The following is a 20227-nucleotide window of genomic DNA, read 5'->3' as shown; positions in this document are numbered from 1 at the left end:
GAACATAAACTTGTGGCTGGAATGTAGGCCACGCCTACACTGAGCATTGCATTGAGGAATTCATGGAGGTACCACTGTACCAGGTATTTGTGGGGGCTGTGGCAGCAGATTCCTGGGTGGGGTTTGTTTCCTACTGGTTCATGGGGAATGCAGTTTGGTGTTTTATGGTATTAAGCAAAGTTTGTTTTTTGTTTTTTTTTTTTTTTTGTTTTTTTCTTTTTGTTATCATGCAAACCATCATGCAAAACAGTGTTCTATCATTAGCAGACTATTAAAAGTTGAATTGCAGTGTTCAGTTACTGCCACACATGGCTTTTATTATAAGGTATCAATCAATACAAAGAGAAAAGCAGAGAAATGATCTGTTATCCAAAATATCAGCTTGAATATGAACAGAAAAAAGTATTTCTCTAACAACGCAATACTCAAGAAAAAACAAAGTAAACCAAAATGAAAATAGATTCGCAAAAATGCTGGCTAATGGAATCAAACGTTTACATTTTTAATGGACCTGTAGAGAAATAGATTTTAATGTGTTCTATCAATAAGCTAATAAGCAGACCAGTGTTCCCATTTGCGATCGAATATACGCATAGTGTCCATAAGTGTGGTGTATCTTTTCCATCAGCCTTATGGACTCCATGCGATGGAGCACCTGGGACCTAGGTACTGATGGTGACCGCCAATTAAGAGCAATAATCCATTGAATGGCACTAAATAGTGTATGTGCCAGTTTTTTGGCGAGGAGATGGAACCTCAGGGAGATCAGCATAAAGAAGACCAATCTTGTATGTGAAAGTTATTTGCTTGCCCATTATCCGGCATATATTGGTAGTGGCATGTTGCCATAGCGACTGAGGAGCTCTGCAGCTCCAGAATGTATGAAGAAGAGTACCTCTATCTGGACAACCCCGGAAGCAATATTCAGGCAGTAGTGGGAAAAATGTATGTAGCTTGACCGGGGTATAGTACCAGCGTGTATGGAGCTTAACCAGTCTCCTTGATGGCTATGGAACGTGTACATTTATGCATATTTGAAACCATATCACACCATTCTTCCGCAGTGAATTCCTGGCCTGTCTCTTCCTCCCAACCCAACACAGCAGGGGACTTGGTTAGGGTACCATAGTCATTAAGATATTTATAATCTAGAATAGAGATGGTCCCTCTGTCCATACCCCCAAACAGTCCCAGATTGGGTGGGACATTCCCGCATCTGCACTTTGGTCCTGCTGTGTAGGAGGAATATCCTGCAAATGGACAGGATCCTGCAGGAGGAGAAGAGGTGCCCGGCAGACACTGAGGGCACTTGAACCCTGGACAGTTTTACAGAGGAAGAGACCACTAAAGAGTCTGGCTGGCAGTCCGCTCTGGCCAGCACCCTGTCAGTTCGGATGTCAGTGGAGAATTGGAGGACCACGCACTGGATCGGGGATGGGAGCTCCATGATCGGGCGATCAGCATGTCATTTATCACACAGAAAGCTGAACGGGGACAAACCCTGCAGGAAACCAGCCTCAGAATCAGCTACATCCACAGTACTTGGCTGGGTAAGAAAAACATTGACCTGAGGAGGGAGGGAGGAATTCTTAGGAATCTTTGCTATCACCTCTGTGTTGTATGTGATGATCAGGAGTCGGGGTCAGTGCCAGCATAACAGTGTCCTGCATATGAGCGAGAATAGTGTGTCCACTCCACGTGTCACACTGCCTGCCCCCTCACCCTGTCACACTGCCTGCCCCCTCACCCTGTCACACTGCCTGCCCCCTCACCCTGTCACGCTGCCTGGCCCCCCTTCAACCCTGCACCCTGTGGCTCGTCCCAATATTTTCTATATTTTTGTATGCATAGAATGCACTTTTTGGTTAAGTTTTTTTTATATTTGGATGGCAGATGGCATCATTCGCTTTTTTTAATGCACAATAAAAAAAAATTGTGTAGAATACTTGGCGCTGTGTTTTACTTCAAATGACAGTTTGGAAGTAGGCAGTTGCATTTAAAAAAATACAAGGTAAAATTAACAATGGACACCAACATAGTTGTAGCTTTGATCTTAAAGCGGGGTTCCACCCAAATTTTGAACAATATCTGTATGTATTCTCTTCCTTGCCTAGATGCTGACATGCCGTTTAAAAAAATTTAAATCGCCGTAATTACCTTTTTTTATTTTTCTATTCTTCTTTGCACTTCCTGGTTCTCCTCCCGTGGGAGTAGGCGTGTTTCTAGCCTCTCCCAGACTCCTGGGAGCTAGTCTCAGGCTTCCCAGGATGCCACTGAGCATGTGCGGGAACGAGCGGTGAATGCTGGGAGCACAGCATTCACCACATCCAGGAAATAAATGCTTGTGGGCTTCAAATGCCCACAATGAAGATGGAAACTGCCTGCAGTGAATAATATAAGTTATTCTTTCCGACGAAATCTGACACAGGCGGACATATTACACACAATATGTGAGTATGTAATGCTGAGAAGAAAAGTTTGTGAATGAACTCAAAAAAAAAAAAGATAGATAGGTGGACCCCCGCTTTAAAAACAACGGGATAATGGTGTTGTGGTAATTTGCCCAAAAAACAAAACAAAACAAACATATTCTTTAGCGCTAGAAAAAAAAAAGCCTTTTAAAATACGTTTGGCAGAACTCCATCAGTATCACCAGCAAAGCAGCTTCATTATCCCATTAAAGAAGAAGAAAATGTGCGCTGCATTTCGACATTTCATAATTTGCCGCGTCACGAATGTTCTCCATTATGAGCGCTAGTTTACAAGACCGACTGCTTCCTGCTTGTCCTTCCGAGCATGCGTGTTTGTACTTTGGACTTTTGTGTGACAGACTTGTGTACAGACGAGATGAAAATCTAACAGACAGTTGTCCGCCAAAAATTTACTAGCCTGCCATCCAACATTTGTTGACCGAAAGTTGGACAATTGATGGAACGTACTAACGGTCGGATTTAGTCAAACAGTCTCATCACACAATTCCCTGCCGAAAATCCGATCATGTGTACGAGGCTTAAGCCTGTGGGTTGGAACAGCGAGGAAGCTGGAAAAGTGCTGACTGAGGTACAGTAACTTTGTTATATAGCCAAGAGGGTTGAAGCATAAGCCTGAATCTTCGCAAAAGCTAAGAATGCCGTTAATGTTGATGTTAATGAAAAGTTTGCTGCTGTTATGAAAACCCCAGGTTCTTGCAGAGTAAAAGCTGTGGTAAAGATGGGCCATTGCCCATAGCAATTGGTGGTAAGACAGCACAGTTGTCCCTAGAAATATCCAGGGAACTCCATGGATTTGTACCGGAGGTTGTCCTGGACAACTGCGCTGTCACTCTGGTGAGGCAGAGGGGAACTGCACCTTTTAATGGGAAGGTGTTAGTGCAATCTGCTAATACTGAAAGTGTGCAGGTAAATAGTGGGTTAATGCAAAGGTGTGTGAGGTTTATGAAGCGCCACTCGAGCAAGGTGGTGAATGCGCTGTATTGCAACTTGCTGTGTTAAAACACGTATTACCACAATCTGACATGATTTGCAATGACTTGTGTAATGAGTCTGCAATTAAGCCTGTCTTTTCTTTTGTGTGTTCTTGGGCGGATGAATTGGTGCTGAGGAGTGCCGGTGAATGGAGCGCACAAACAATGGATTGGGATAGTTGGGGTAAAAATCTAATCTCCATGATAGACAAGGCTTTCATGCACAAAAATAAGGTGGAGACTGTTTCTGCTATACCAGAGAACAGCTTGTACCTGAGGGCACCTTGGCTGCTGGGGGTTAACCCTAATGTGAAAGATGAACCAAATAAGGGTGAGCACACAGCAGAAACCTTGTCCATGACCCACAAAAGTGATGTTGGCATGGAGTGTCCAAGTGACAATGTCGCTGGTAATGATCTGGAGCTGTTCATTAATGCTGAGCCTGAAAAGTTGCGTATGAGTCCAGCACCTGGCAGTGCTCTGGGTGAGCACCAGGCTATGGTTACCTCAGTTGGGAGGATGTTGGTTTGAAAGTTGCAACTTCTCAGGTCTCAGAGAATGAGTCTGTCTGCATTCCCAGTGTAATAACAGTCCCCTGGAAGGACTTTGGTCTCGGATCAAGGTTCTGGTTTGTAACCAAAGCATTAAAGGAGATGCTTGAACTTGATGTACAGCCAGTCTATACTAGTGTGTCTCCTCCACAGTCTGACGGTCTGGTACTGTGGAGTACTACTAGATGGAGCACTGAATGGCAGGCTGTACAGAATAAGACAGGAATGGTTTATTCCTGAATTTATTAGTCTTAAAATTTGCCTGCTGGATTACCTGTAAAAGTGGTATATGGGAGATGCTTTAGGGAAATAGAAAGCATTTCTGCTGCTATGGTGCTTGACGGTAAAGGGTGCAAATACTCCACCAGTGGACAAAACCACATGAGATGGAAGGGCTGATCATGGACCAGAAAACGGCAGAAATCGTGACCGGGGCTCAGACACGGGTGGTTAAAGAGACTGGGGTCACCAGTCCAATAGGTTTAGGTGAAAACCTGATAAGGTCCCTGAGACGGGGACATGGATGAGAATTGCGGTAAGTTATATGTGGATCAGACGATAACTCGCTTGTTCACGTTTTGGATAGAAATAAGAGGGGTTACAAACACTGTAAAAGTAGACCCCCCTGCAGCCTCAGGACAGTAAACCTGGGAATCTGAAGGAGGCAGAAGGGTTGGTAAAAAAGACCAGGGGTAACCTGTTAAAATTTCAGGAGAGGAAACTCTTCTGGAAATGCACCCAGAAGAAGAGTTGGGAAGGTCCCATCAAAGCCCGTAGCAGAGTGACGGGGGCCTAGAGGGAAAACCCAATGGAAGTGGTGGGTAGAGTTCCCCTTTAGAGGAAGTGAGTTCGGACAGGATTGGACTCCTGTAAATGGTAGCTGGCACAGATGTGCCAAAAGAAACTTGTGTGTTCCGCCCCTTCTTGGGTTGAAACAAAAGGGGGGATATGTGGTAGTGTGGTACCCCACCAGCGAAGGGATGCAGGGTTCTCAACCAGGCAGGTTGAGGGGCTCCAGGGGTTTGCTCATTTGTGAGGAAACTGGCTTTTCAGTTTCCTCATTGTTTAGGAAAATCAGTTTTGGGACCTGGAGCCTGGGGATTTCGTAGCGATCCGGGTGGGATGAAATCACCAGTCCTGGGTCCTGATTTTGTGATCCACCAGCACACTGACTGGTCAGGTGTGTGCTGCCCTATTTGTAGACCCTGACCATGGTTCAGGGCTCCACTCTTCCGAGGAGCCAAGAGGGCTGAAGTATAAGCCTGAGCAGCGGTGTTGCTAAAGAGGTGGCTCAGTATTTTAATTTTTGATTATTGCTGTGAAGTTGAAACTCCTGCGTTGGAATCCTGGATGAGCTTGTTTTTTTCTTTTCCTTCAATAAGTGGGCCAAAAAGCCCTTAAACTGCATACCTGGCTTAGATTCAGCTCACTGGTAGCTCTACTAAAAGAACCCCCGAATATTACAATGCATGCATACATACATACATACATTATTATACAGGTTTTATATAGCGCCAACAGCAGCGCTTAACAAAATAAAGGCAATCATTTTGTTACATTACAATTTGGTACAAGAGGAATCAGAGGGCCCTGCTCATTAGAGCTTACAATCTAAAAAGGAAGGGTCAATTGATACAAAAGGTAATGGCTGTGGGGGATGAGCTGATCTAGTAAGTAAAACAGTGTTAGAAGCAGGATAAGCTTCTTTAGAGAGAAGGGTTTTTAGGGATCTTCTAAAGATGGATAGCTTAGGGGACAGTCGGACAGATTGGGGTAGGGCGTTCCAAAGGATGGCAGAAGCTCTGGAGAAATCCTGGAGGCGAGCATGGGAGGAGGTGACAAGGGAGCTAGAGAGCAGGAGGTCTTGGTAGGACTGAAGAGAGCGGCTTGGTTGGTATTTTGGGACTAGGTTAGTGATGTAGCTGGGGGCAGAGTTATGGATGGTTTTGTAAATTATTGTTAGTACTTTGAATTTTATTCGTTGGGTGAGTGAAAGCCAGTGGAGGGATTGGCAGAGAGGGGTGGAGGACACTGGCTGAATCCTGAATGGCAAGACACTGAATACATACATCCATCTGCTCCAGGGGGTGAGTCGCATTAAGGGGGCAGCTCTAAAAAACAACAAAAAAACCCCAAACTTCCATCTCATTCTTACTACAGGTTCCCGATCAAATGAGTTATCGACCTCAACCAGGACTTTGCATCCAGGGTGCCAGTCAGGTGTCACATAACCCTGCAGCACTCTTTCACTAAATGTTCACTTCACATAAACGATTTGGACTGCTCATTGGGCATTGGTTACTGTCACCTATTTCTTTGCATTACACTCTATTTTCGAAGGACGACTCTTCACCTATGCAGACAAGGCCGCCAAATGTCGAGTTTGCTGACAGTGCATAAAGTATGCTCGGCATGCCAGCGTTTGAACTACAGAACGCAACATTCCTACTTAGGACATACCAGACTTCAGCTTTACGCTTTGGGGCTATAAAGCAAGGGTAACAATAAATACATATGTACACATTTGATGCTGTAGTTAGACCCAGAATGGCCATGGTAAATAAAGGAATCTTGTTGCGATAATAATTATGGGTGTAGATAGTCATTGAAATCTTAATATTCCATGATTGGGGAGAAATGGTAATAATTCAAGGCTCTACGCATTTCGGGGTGTAGAAACTGCTCATCAGGAGCATACATCATGGAATGATTAAAAAAAAATTTTAAAAAAGGAAAAAAATAAATGAATAAGCGGGAGATGAGAAATTATTTATAGGAATAGTTTAGTTGTGTAATATGAATTTAAGGTTGTGCATCCAAACTTACACCTGAGTGGAGAGCTTTCACCTGAGCCACCCATGTGAAAGCGCTCCACTCTCAGGTGTGGTCTGCCGGCTTGACGTTGGGGGTGGGACCTTGATGGAACACCTATATAGGCATCTCCTAGGTTAGGTTACACACACCACTCTCTTCCCCTATGGATCACACTCACGTGTATGGATCATGTCCACTCACCGTGCACATTAGGTATTACATCTCTTCATTTCTCCTCCTCATCTGCTCTCTTCCTCCTTTTTTTTGTTTTTGCTTTTTCTTGGCATTGTTTCACTCTCTTCCTTAATTTCACCATTTTTATTCACACTTTTTCCTTCTATTTTCATGCCTGCCACTATATCACCCTACATTACACTTTCTCATACACATATATTCAGACACATCACATATGTTTTGTTCCATTCAGGTTTCCCACTTGGATGTTCGCATCCTACACTCATTGCACCCACCAACTTTGGATGTGGCGGTCGTTTTCATTCCCGCAGATCACCCTGGCACCCGGCGGCGTTGCTCTGCGGCTCTTTGGCAATTCTGGATGCTGTTTTACTGGATCGCTGATCCTTTTGAACCTCCAGAGGAAGCGACAATCAAATTATGGTCGCTCAAACTAGTTCTTTTAGTAGCAGTTACCTTAGCTAGAAGGGTAAGTGAGTTGAAGGCTCTATCTACAATAGAACCTTTCTGTCATATATTTGCAGACCGGGCAGTGCTAAAAACTGACCCGGGTTTTCTGCCAAAAGTTTGAACAGCATTTCATAGGGCACAAGAAATAATTCTACCTACCTTTTGCCCTACACCATCTAGCTCTAAGGAGAAGTCTTTCCATACCCTGGACGTGAGAAGGTGTTTACTACACTATCTAGAAATCACGAGAGAGTTCAGAAAGTCAAATTCACTCTTTATTCTATTCTCTGGACCACGTAAAGGATATAGTGTTTCCAAAAACACTATAGTTAGATGGCTGAGAATAGCCATCAGTGAAGCCTATAGAGCTTCAGGAGCAGATCCTCCTACAGGGGTAGTGGCCCACTCAACAAGGGCAGTAGCAACGTCCTGGGCGGAAAGAGCAGGGGCTTCTCCGGGTCGGATCTGTAAAGCGGCCACGTGGACAAGTTTCTCCACCTTCACCCGCCACTACATTTTGGACTTGCTTTCAGCATCGGAACAATCGTTCGGCAGGAAAGTCCTGCAGGCGGTGGTCCCACCCTAGAGTAAGTACTCTCATCATCTCCAGGTGCTGTCCTGAAAGACGAAGGGAGAAAAACCCTAGTTAGACTTACCGGTAACAGTATTTCTACGAGTCTTTCAGGACAGCGCTGATGACCCGCTCTAATTGTATTATAAAATGTGGTGTTACTGCTATATTTTGCTTATCTAATTTCAGCATGGCTGGAGGTACTCTATGAACAACTGAGGCCATGGTGGAAGCATCTGGTCTTTAAAGAAAACTGACTGCAGTGTTTCCTGGGAAAAGTGGGTGGAGCTGCGCGCTCTCTAGGTGCTGTCCTGAAAGACTCGTAGAAATACCGTTACTGGTAAGTCTAACTAGGGTTTTTTTTCTAAAAAAGTGTGCTTGTAAGACCGCTGCACAAATACAGTGTGACAAACTATTACAACGACCGCCATTTTATTCTCTAGGGTGTTAGAAAAAAATGTATAACGATTGGGGGTTCTAAATAATTTTCTAGCAAAAAAAACTTAACGTGTAAACAAAAAAAATCTCAAAAAGAGGCTCGGTCCTGAAGTGGTTAAAGCGGTGTTCCGCCCCCAAAAAAAAATGAAAAGCCAGAAGCTACACATACTTCAGCTGCTGGCTTTTAACAATAGGACACTTACCTGGGGTCCAATGATGTTGGCACCGCAGCTGATGTTTCCATCAGCTGTCGGGTGCTGCTGCCGCCATTGCGGGTAGGGGAACTCGGCAGTGTAGCCTTACAGCTTCACGCCGGGAACCCTACTGCGCATGCACGAGGCCCCGCTCCTCTCTCCTACTGGCCCGGTGACGGAGAGGAGAAGGGAGGAGGGAGCCCCGCAGTGATGTCACGGGCCGCGGCCCGGACTCCCGGAAGTGGGAACAGGATACCTGTCAAAGACAAGTATCCTGTCCCCCCTCTCCCCGAAAGGTGCCAATTGTGGCACCGGAGGGTGAGAGGAGACAAATGAGCAGAAGTTCCACTTTTGAGTGGAACTCCGTTTTAAAATCACTGCTCCTGCAAAAAATTTTTAAAACTTTTTTTTTTTTTCCATTGATACATGGCCCCTAGGGCAGTACCCGGGTCCCCATACACTTTTTATGGCAATAACTTGCATATAAGGCTTGAAAATGAGCACTTTTGATTATTCATGATCGTTTCCCATAGACTTTAATGGTGTTCGCACAAATTTTTTGCCTGTTTGCAGTATTCTGGTGTGAACCGAACTGGGGGGGGGTGTCGGCTTATCCCTATCAGTGGCACAACTATCAGTCCATCCCCACATGCCAGGGTGCTAGGGGTAACCCTGCACTCTGAACTGTGCTTTCAGGACTACATCCAATCCCTATACAAATCATGTCACCTTAACCTCCAACATCTCTAGAATTACCTTTTAAACCAATAAAACCACCAACCTTCTAATTCACTCCCTGCTTATCAACCAAGCCACTCTCTCCAGACCTCCTGCTCTCTAACTCCCTTGTCACCTCCTCCATGCTCTCCTCCAGGATTTCTCAAGGGCTTCTACCATCCTTTGGAACTCCCTTCCCCAATCTGTCCGACTCTCCTTATCTGAATAGATTAGGAGACTGTCGGACAGATCTTTAGACGATCCCTGAAAACCCTTCTTTTTAAAGAAGCCTATCCTGCTTCTAACTAATACACTGTTTTACTTTCTCCATCAGCTCATCCCCCACAGCTATTACCTTGTATCAATTGACCCTCCCTCTTAGATTGTAAGCTCTAACGAGCAGGGAACTCTGCCTCTTGTACCAAATTGTATTGTAACTGTAATGTCTGCCTTCATTTTCTTAAGCGCCGTGCAGACTGTTGGTGCTATATAAATCCTTTATTATAATAATATGGGTTTATGAGAATTACAAATTGCATTCTATTTTTATGTAGATTTTACACATCATCCCAACTTTTTTGGGGTTGAATGTCCCTGTGTGTTGTATAAGGCTTATAGCCTAACGGGTAAGCTGCCCTGCTTTTGCTGTTGGGATACATGTGTAGCACCCTCTACTTTGGTAGGTGCTGGAAGTTAGGATTTTTGTAGTACAGCCAAATTTAGGCAGGTTTCCAGCTAGGTCTGTTTGTTTTGATCTGTGTGGGCTGGGAGTGGCTCAGAGCAACAGCTGTGACTCATGGGCAGCATCACTCCACTGTCACCTCCATCTTGCTTCTAGAGGATTCTAGAAGAGTAGGAGGGGAATAGGTGGAGCTGTCTAGGGTGTCTCAGGGAGCCCTGACCAATTTCCAAATAGGATTGGCAGGGGGCAGGCCGCCTTGAAATACCCAGGATGAGTTGGGTGGAAGAATTGAGGATGGATTACTAGGCTGTCAGGGCCTTTGAGGGAGCACCCCAAAGTGTCTAATTTTGGTTTATTCACTCTTGTTCCATCACATTCTCACACTTTGTGGTTGTTTTTCACCACCCACTTTTTTTCATCACCTTACCATATTCCTATTTGCTCACTGGATTACTTTCACATAGAGCACTGACCGAAGGACTGCCTATACCCTATATTGCCTATGAAGAATATCATATATACTCATATACTTTGTCTGTACCCTTGGTGCATGTTGGAGGCATCTATCCCTCAGCGTCCCTTCTTGGCCACATAACCAATGTGGCATGAGTGATCAAATTTACTATGGACACTTTTTTGGTTCCAACCACAGGTGTATCTCTGTGCTTCCTGGTTGGTCGTTAGTTTGGCGGGCGGTGCTCAAGAGTGTGACCTCTCGCAAGTCACGTCGCTGCTTTCACTGCCCTGGTCCGAGTTGTGTTGGCGATAGGGGCACCTGGTGTTCTCCCCTTGGGGAAGACGGGAGGACAGTCCTTTTAGGGGATCTCCATGTGGGAGGCTTTGTTCCTTTTCCTGCTGGACACACATTATTGGGTAACAATACTGCATTTATGCACCACATGGTGAATGTAATTATTGTTATATCAATGCAACCTATATATGTGTATCAATTCTACTTATGTATATTTTCCAGCAGACTGATCCTCTGAAGAAGACCCCAAGTACAGGGGTTGAAACGCATCAGTTTTAAATATTCATGCTACCAAGTGTTGTTGTGAATATGTGTCTGCCAATGTATGTTCAGCCTATTTAATACAATTTTATTTCAAGTACCCCCCACTGGAGCTCATTGTTTTAGCTTTCATGGTACACTATTTAATAAATTTGTCATATTTTTTGATATCTAATTTGACTCCTTTTTGTTATTGTGCTGCCTAAAAACCCCACCCTGGGGGAACGTTTTCTTCTGTTTTCAGGCAAATTTAGGCAGGCCTAGGCTGGAAGCTAGGCCTGTTTGTTTTGATTTGTGTGGGCTGGGAGTGGCTCACAGCAGCAGCTGTGACTCACAGGCAGCATCACTCCACTGTCACCTCCCTCTTGCTTCTAGAGGATTCTAGAAGAGGAGGCGGGGAAGAGGGGTGGAGCTGTCTGGGGTGTCTCAGGGAGCCCTGACCAATCTCCAGCTAGGATTGGCAGGGGACAGGCCTACTTGAAATACCCAGTAGGGAGGATTGCAATGTCAAGGGGAGTGAAGTCAGGCAGCTGCAGCCAGGAGAGCTGGCAGGGTCTGAAGAGGACTGACTGGGAGCAGTAGTCCACCAGAAGGCCAGCTAGCACTAACAGGACTTGCACAGTCTCTGCCTGCAAAGGGAAATTCCTAAGGCCTGGCTGAGCCAGTGTCGGACCTAACTATGTGCTAGCTGCTCCTAGAGAGAGAGAGAAAGAATAAGTCTGCAAGCAAGAGTTGTGCAGGAGTTTGAAGAAGTGTACAAAGAGTGTACATAAGTTGTCCCTAGCAACTTTGCTATTTATTTCACTGGGCATCCCATAATTCTCATCCCTATCCAAGTTGAAATCCCCCAATAAAACAACAAAAACAAAGCCAGCGGACTGTTCATTGTCTTGGAGTGTCAGGGAAGTAAATGCCAGTGACAGGTGGGCCACATCACTTAGCAGCCCCTACGGGGGTACCGATATGCATGCTAGTTCAGAGTCAGTCATGATTTGCAGTGGTGAATGAGCTCTGCTTTAGTGCAACAGAATAATTGGGGGCTTAAAATCAGACATCCTTTCAATTTGTAACCTTTTATGGTATTCATTCATAGCTGTAACTATTGTTTCCAGGGGTCTTCTCCATCAAAATATTACATGGAAAATGTGGACGGGCCAACTTATTCCTTGGACAACAATTACTCTGTTTTCCTCTTAGCGGATGATGGCACCAATGAACAAATGGGAGGTGAAACTAGCTTTAGATTCAGGCTGGAGGAGCACATATCACGACAGAAGACTGGAGTTGGAGGTAAGTGTAGTTATTCAGTGTGGCAATGAGCAAGCTTTAAACTGATATATCCCACAGCAACCAATCAGCATTCAGCTTTTGCCATCATGGCAAACAGAAATCTGGTTTGATTTTGTAGGTTACTGCATTTGGCACATCATTATTGCTCTTCCACTGTTTGTTAAATAAGCCTACAAATCTACAACTGAAACATTCCACTTATATTTTCAGTTTCAGATACTCAAAGCAGGTCATGTAGACAAGGACATTTACAGTTAATGAAAGTTTACAGTTTTTTAGTATTTGTAATGGATGATAGAAAGTGAGCAGGATAGAGCTAGACAGGAGTAATGAAATATGGTGTGGTGCTAGCCCCGTAGGAGCCACTAGAAAGATGCCAAGGGTTCTTTTCCACAACAGTTGCCCAGGGGTTTACTTTTTGGTGTTTTTATTTTTTGGGTACATTAGATGGGGGTACTCCAACACTATGTAAAAATAGGGGGACACTTATCTCCTATAGTACTAGAAGCCTGTAGCAAGCTTGAGGAGATTTAATCTTCCTCTGGTGGACAGTCCAAGCAAAGTTCTTTCACAAGAAATTAAATTGACTAAGCTCTTCAGGACACTGACACTGTACACTATGTCCCCTTTATAACACACATGTGGCTGACTCTGACCCACAAGGGGTTTACCTATCAGCACCCATCATATTGGTGCAGGATAACATAATAAATAATTTTTAAATTCATCTACATGCCTGATGCTGCTGGTCTGCAGTAATTTGGCCTTAGTCTACAGTCTCTAGGATCTCTCTCCATTCTGTACTTACAAATGTCCTTGGAAAATTGGTTGCCTCCTTTCAATTACCATGCAACACTTTCTCTTTGTGATACTGCACTACATCCTCAGACGACAGTCCCTCAGTCAGCTTTCTGTAACTTTCAGCGAAGCAGGACCTCAGATTGCCCACCCGAGGCCTCGACGCCCCACAGGCACATGGCAGGGTAACCTAAGAGGGCAAACAGCCCGCCTTGGGCTGTGATCTCCTAAGGAAAAGGATGCTTTGTGTGTCGGGGTATTTATAGAGGCTCCCAGCTACCATCTGGATGACCCTCCCCAGGGATTGACCAGTTCTGTATGAATATTTAGTGGCTATTAGACTCTTCCTTGCCACTGGACTAATCGGGGGGGGGGGGGGGAGCGGTAAATCCTGCAACTACTGAAAAATAGAACAGACCAAAACACTAGTGAGGCGAGACTTAATTGGCCTAACAACGAACAGCAGCTCTACTGGATTCAGTGAGCCATAACTAAACTTACCTACTCCTAACACCTACCTAGGAGGGTGCTACAATGGTATGCTACTCAAAACATACCAGACGGTTTGAGGGGGACCCCCCACGCCATTTTTTTTTTTTTTATTTTGGCGTGGGGTTCCCCTTAATATCCATACCAGACCTGAAGGACCTGGTATGGAATTTGGGGGGACCCCCACGCAATTTGTTTTTTTTTTTCTAAATTTTGGTTTGGGGTTCCCCTTTATATTCATACCAGACCAAAAGGGCTTGGTAATGGACTGTGGGGGAATCCCATGCCGTTTTTTTTTTTCAATGACTTTTATGTGTCCGGGACCAACAATTCATTATAGCCGCGAGTACTTTTTAAATGACTTATTTGTAATTTTGCTCTCAGACTGTTCTAAACATGGGAAACATTCGCATGTTCGAACAAACTTTTTGTCTGTTCACGTGTTCTGCTCCGAACCGGGGGGTGTTCGGCTCATCCCTACTCACAACTACTAATCAAATTCCACTTTTTTTTTTTTTTTTTTTTTTTTCTTCAGTGCAGGTCTAGCAAGATAAAGTTTATAGATATTTTTTCCGGTATACTATTTTGCAAGTGGCAACAATTTTTTTTTTTTTGCTAATTTCAATATTTTTTGAGTGGGTGAAGCGACATACGAGTAATTGAAATGGTATCTACCACCCAGAACAAACAAACTGATTCCATGGGAGTTATTAACCACTTGAGGTCCGGGCCATAGCCGAATGACGGCCACAGCGCAACCTCAATTTCCAGGAGGCCGTCATAGAACGTCCTCCCCTGTGCATGCGCACCCTGCAGGGTGCGCGATTCGCGCGCTATGATCACCGAGTCACGGAGACTCGGATGATCACAGATCCGAGTAAGGGGCTGATCACGGCCCCTTACCATGTGATCAGCTGTCAGCCAACAACAGCTGATCACATGATGTAAACAAAAGCTCAGTATTCTTTTTTTTTTTTTTTTTTTTTCTCCTCACGCTGACACCGGCTTATGTTAAAGGGACATCGGTCCCGAAGAGGAAGGAGGCACATATGCCTCATCTGTGCCTGCCAGTGCCACCTGCCAGTGCCCATCAGTGCCACCTATCAATGCTTATCAGTGGTGCCAATCAGCGCCATCTAGTAGTGCTGCCATCAGTGTAAGCAATCAGTGCCCATCACTGCCACCTATCAGTGCCCATCAGTGCCGCCTCATCAGCGTACATCAATGAAGGAGAAAAATTACCTGTTTTAATTATTTAATTTTAAAACAAAAAAATATAAAAAAAAAAAAAAAAGTTTAAAAAAAAAAAAATTTGGTCTTTTTCAATTTTTTTAATTAAAAATTGCAGAGGTGATCAAATACCACCGAAAGAAAGCTCTATTTGTGGGAAAAAAAATGATAAAAATTTCATTTGAGTACAGTGTTGTATGACCGCAATTGTCATTCAAAATGCCACAGCGCTAAAAGCTGAAAATTGGTCTGGACAGGAGGGGGGTTTAAGTGCACAGTAAGCAAGTGGTTAAACATTTGGTAAGGTATTCATAAGTGCAGCGCTACTTTTGCCTCCTATTCGGAATGCGTTATCAAGGTTACATGTGAATCATGCTGGGATCAATTTTAACCCTCAAAGCAGCCTCGTTAAATATGTGAAAACAATACTCTAAAATTATACCAATAAAATTCTTCTTCGAAAATGTGAAACATTAAACACCAAAATCATCCATTGTGCTTTAAAATTGTCCTTAGAAAAAGTTCAATTTTATTTATAAGCAAAATATACAAACCATACACAATAAATGCAAAATCCCAAACCGTTAGACAGTAGCAAATAAACATCAAAGCGGCGCTCCCATCAGTTAAGGAACAAACCGACTGGCTAGTATATGGTCACTACCAAATACGCAAAAATGGTTCCAACAGGTAGATAAGTGGATAATGGTGAGTAAAAACAGTCTCTAGTGTACACAGATGGAGGTTAAAGCTGATATTTGATTACACCTTTCACCAAAAGTCTTTCTTCCACCACGTGCTCAACACACCCCCGGGTGTTTAAACTCACCAGACCCCGAAGGTTTATCAGGTCTCAGTCAACATCCTGCAATATGTTCGATCCGGATATCTTTACAGGGACCTCCGAAATCCAAGGACATGTATGTTCAAAAGTGGTCGTATAGCTCAAGGTCCGTATTATGTGAGCTTAAGACAATTCACTTTTCCCAAAAGCTAAAGGAACCGAGTGTGCTTCGGTGGAGACTGGGATGACCTTGGCGTATCTGACCATCATATTGGGGAAGGCAGTACGGAGCCACAGGAGATCGAATTTGATGTCCATAATGAGCTCCCTACTGGAACGAACCCCCAGATCGTTCCCACCAACATGGAACACTATAATGTCAGGTGGCCTGTCAAGGCGTGCAAAATGATGCACCTCAGGCACCACCCTGCTCCACATCCCAGGTACCCCTAACCAGCGGACACACGCCTCTCGCCTGGAAATACCCAGCTGCCTGCCATCTGGCCTATTGTCTGCTCGCCTGGCCCCCCAAAAAAACGAGTGGCCCATGATCCAGACGACGCATAGCTGCACTCCATCTGAAAGAAAAGAAGAAAACCACTGGATAACACCAATCTCCCCAGGAATACTCACCCAATATGAAAAGAGCCCAAATATACATCTGCCGTCCATAGGACACCCCCAACCCCCCCCCCTTGATTACCAACGATTAATCAACCAAAAAATGTGGGCGAATGTAGGAACGGAATCTCCTGGAGTCCCATCTACCAATCCGCTTAACAGCTGCCTCATCCAGGCCGCCCCGATACAGAAGGAGTGCGATGCATACTGTTTTTTTTTTCTTCCAAGCCCGCTGCCCGAAGACCCTTCCTGAAAATGGCTATTAACTGAAACTTGGACAACTGAGACCCATCCCCATGTATCAGAAACGGCTCCTCCACGCCCGGGCGCATATCTATAAACTCCCCTACCACCCTCTTCGGACACACCAGGGAACCTGGCAGTGTAAATAGTTGCACCCACACTCCCTTGCCCGCCTGGTCTGTCTTGGACTTGCGCAGTAAGACTTGCAACCTGTCCCCACTACAAAACGCATCCTGCACCATTATCCCCTCCCGGACCTTCGGAGACGGGCTGATTAGCTCGCTAATCCGAAATGCCCCAAAAAAATGCCAGGGAAAAAGCTGCCTTGAATAAGGCAACCTTGTATCCGGATGAACATAACGAGCCCAGCCCCACAAAAATGGCCTGTAAATTATGAAAGGACACAGGCCGCCTAGCATCCCTGCGCTTATGTGACTTCAGATATCCTTTCACCGCCTGATGAACCCAAAAATCTTTAGTAAAATCCACCCAGCCCTGCAACTTAAAGAAAAATGCCAAGCTCGCCAGTTTCCACCAACGCACCTTGCTCCATGTTCCTAGAAACAAAGTACAGAACAACCAGCCATACTTCCGAATCTCCCTGCTCCAGCCCAGCTAAACGCAACATCTCCAACCATTCCGCCATACCTTGGAGTAGGCCGTCCATGTAGCCACACTCACCAACCTTCTGTTCCATCCGGCGACAGCTCCAAGACAATCTCCCACAACCACCTGGGACATTGCTCGGCTGCTGGTGCAAGTTCCCAAAACCTGTCCCACTGAAACCGAGACAGCTAAAGTATTGTCTACCCCCGGGAAAATTTTTAGCTGAAGGCAGCGTAGCACCATATGCCGCAACAGCCGTATGACAGGTTGTGACAACGCTGAGATACGGTTAATAACTTGAACCACTCCCATGTTGTCACAATTCAAACAAATTTTCAAATTTCTAAATGACTCACGCCATATTTTCATAGCCAGTACTACTGGAAAAAGCTCCAGGAGCACCATGTTACTAAGAAAACCCATGTCTCCCCAGGAACTCGGTCAAGGTTCCGCACTCCAATGACCATGTTAGAAGGCCCCATAACCTGATGACCCTGCTGCGTCCGTAAACTGCTCCAGGTCAAAATTACTCATTGGACCAGACATCCATACCAATCTTCCATTATAGTGTTTCAGAAACGTCTGCCACACCCTCAAATCCTCCCGCTTTGTTTCCACTTGAGACTGATAAAATGGGTAGGGGACCTAACCCCTGTTGTGGCAGCCGACAGCCATCGGCAAAAAACCCTGCCAATGGGAATAATGCGGCATGCAAAATTAATCTTGCGTAGTCTTAATATCTCACAGATCTCCGTCTTGAGGGCCAACAATTTATCTTCCAGCAAACGACACTCCATGACGTCCGAGTCGAGAACTATGCCTGAGAAAATTAGCATGGTAGTCGGGTCCTCCGTCTTGTCCGCAGCCAATGGAATACCGAACCTTCTTGCAATGTGCTGCAATGTGGACAAAAGTATCGCACACGCCTTAGAAGAAGGCGGCCCCGCGCAAAGGAAATCATCCAAATAATGGATGACGGAATTTACCCCTGCTACATCAAGGACCACCCATTCAAAAAAGGAACTGAACTTCTCCAACAGAGAGCAGGAAACCGAGCAGCCCATAGGCAAGCAGTAATCTACATAAAATTTATCCTGCCAACAGCACTCCAACAGCTGGAAACTGTCCGGGTGAACAAGGAGTAAACGAAAAGCAGATTCAATGTCTGCTTTTGCCATCAGAGTCCCTTTTCTGTAACAGCGAACCCAGCCAACTGCCGTGTCAAAAGAAGTGTACAAAACTGTACACGCCTCCGGATCTATGGCGTCATTGACCGAACCTCCCTTCAGGAAAGACAGGTGGTGTATAAAGGCGAAATTTGTGCGGTTCCTTCTTGGGCACCACCCTCAGCAGTGAAATCACCAAGTCTGGCTGTGGCTTAACCGTGATCAGCCCTCCAATGGACATGAGGCTTATGTCCTCGTGGTCCCACCACAGGGACGGATGTACGGCCCTGCGCTGACTAAACTGTTCATCGTATTGCAGCCAAGCAGATCCCCCCCGTACACTGAGCCTCGCCTACAGCATCCATATAACAAGAGTACTGAACAGTGTGCAGGGTTCTTCTGCCCTATGACGCTTGCCATAATGACAAATGCCTGCAGCCAATTGGCGAAAGTCCTCGGGATCAACCTGTACCGCCGCCTTTCCTCATCCTCCTTATTGTCATCGGGCTTAACCCTATCCAGGTAAAATTTTTCAAGAGACACCGGGGAGAGGATCTCGACGTACTCACCCTTGCAAATATTATCCCGTATGGCCTGTTTTAAATGTGCCCCAACGGCCCTTCAAAACACACATAAACCTCATGTTTTGCTGTGTTGGCGATCCGCACAGCATCCACCTTTCCCAGGGCATCTTGCGACGATCTGACCTTGGCCCCTGACTCCACAACTGCAACCCCGTACGCTGGTGGAGATACTATGGGCCCCGTGGTAGGAGCAACTGCCGTAACCAGAGGGAGGGGGTATACCACACTGGGCCCCATACCTGCACCGTCTGCAACTTCTCTACTACCCGACTGGTCCCACGGCGACACCTGCGGGGTTGTCCTTAAGTTATCCCTGGCAAAGTGCTGCACTAAGTCCCCCAGCCCCACTAACAAATCCCATAGCTGTGCGTCTGTACTGGACGTGGCAGGTGGAACACCCACCACCTGCGGGCCAGACGCAGAGCCCGCCGCTACCCACGGTGTGGCTCCACCTGCTACTGCCACGCTCCCATCCGCTACCCCCAACAAGTTTCCCAAAACATTAACATGTAATATAAGGGAAGACACTTCTAGGAGAAAAGGAAATGGTGCTGCACACCCCGAATATTAGCAAAAATGGGAAGTTCCCCCCCGATGGGGTTTTCTAGGCAGCAGGGGTTGGAAAGAATGATGGTAGATGTAATTAATAAATTATACCTTTTTTTGATAAGAACTATAACACAATGACATTGACAGTTAAAATATGAGCTCTGGTACAGAAAACTTAAGATCCTCTCCTTCCGCTAGGAAGGAGAGGATCCGGGCAAAAAACGCTCCGGCGGCCTAGACCGCCGAGTGTGTGGGATGTCCCGCCCCCTCGCAGCCGACCCGATTGTCTGGTCCTCCAACAGGGCTGCTACCTGGCTCCGCACACACTCAGTCCCCATGGATGCTGCAGCTGTCCGCAGCTGGGCTAGGATCCTATCAATGTCGGCCATCTTCTCTGCAGCTGTGACAAGCGGCAGTGTGGAAACTGCCTGCTTTGTCACCTGTCCCTCCACTGATGCCTGGGAGACCCCACCTCCCCCTTTTAAATCAACAACCGAACCCCTCCCCATCCTTTTTGCTCCCGGCCAATACAAGCTCTCCCCATTTCTCCACCTACACTTCCTTAACCCCATAGTTATACTTATCACGCTGTCATGCCGGCCCTTCACTATCCTTTTCATTTTATTTCTCTCGCTCCGGGCCTTACTTTACATGACTTCCTCAAGGGTCCGGGGTTGAGTGACTGCTTCCCGATCATGACTGCTTCCCGATCATACTATACAGCTAGTTTTCCTTATTACACACACAATATATAAGCAGCTATACTGATACATAGACAAT

General features: G+C 45.6%; 1 protein-coding gene across 2 annotated transcripts in view; it reads left to right on the top strand.

Moving 5' to 3' along the window:
- The window catches only part of TRPM4 (transient receptor potential cation channel subfamily M member 4), a 604715-nt gene that overhangs the window by 246959 nt on the left and 337529 nt on the right, over nucleotides 1–20227 (top strand). For both annotated transcript variants that reach the window (XM_073602273.1, XM_073602274.1), the window contains exon 6: nucleotides 12200–12377. In XM_073602273.1, the coding sequence (XP_073458374.1) occupies nucleotides 12200–12377 (178 nt within the window). The remainder of the gene's footprint in view (nucleotides 1–12199; nucleotides 12378–20227) is intronic.

Source organism: Aquarana catesbeiana, linkage group LG10, assembly GCF_042186555.1.
Source record: "Aquarana catesbeiana isolate 2022-GZ linkage group LG10, ASM4218655v1, whole genome shotgun sequence".
Lineage (NCBI taxonomy): Eukaryota > Metazoa > Chordata > Amphibia > Anura > Ranidae > Aquarana > Aquarana catesbeiana.
This window is presented reverse-complemented; position numbering and strand designations above follow the sequence as displayed.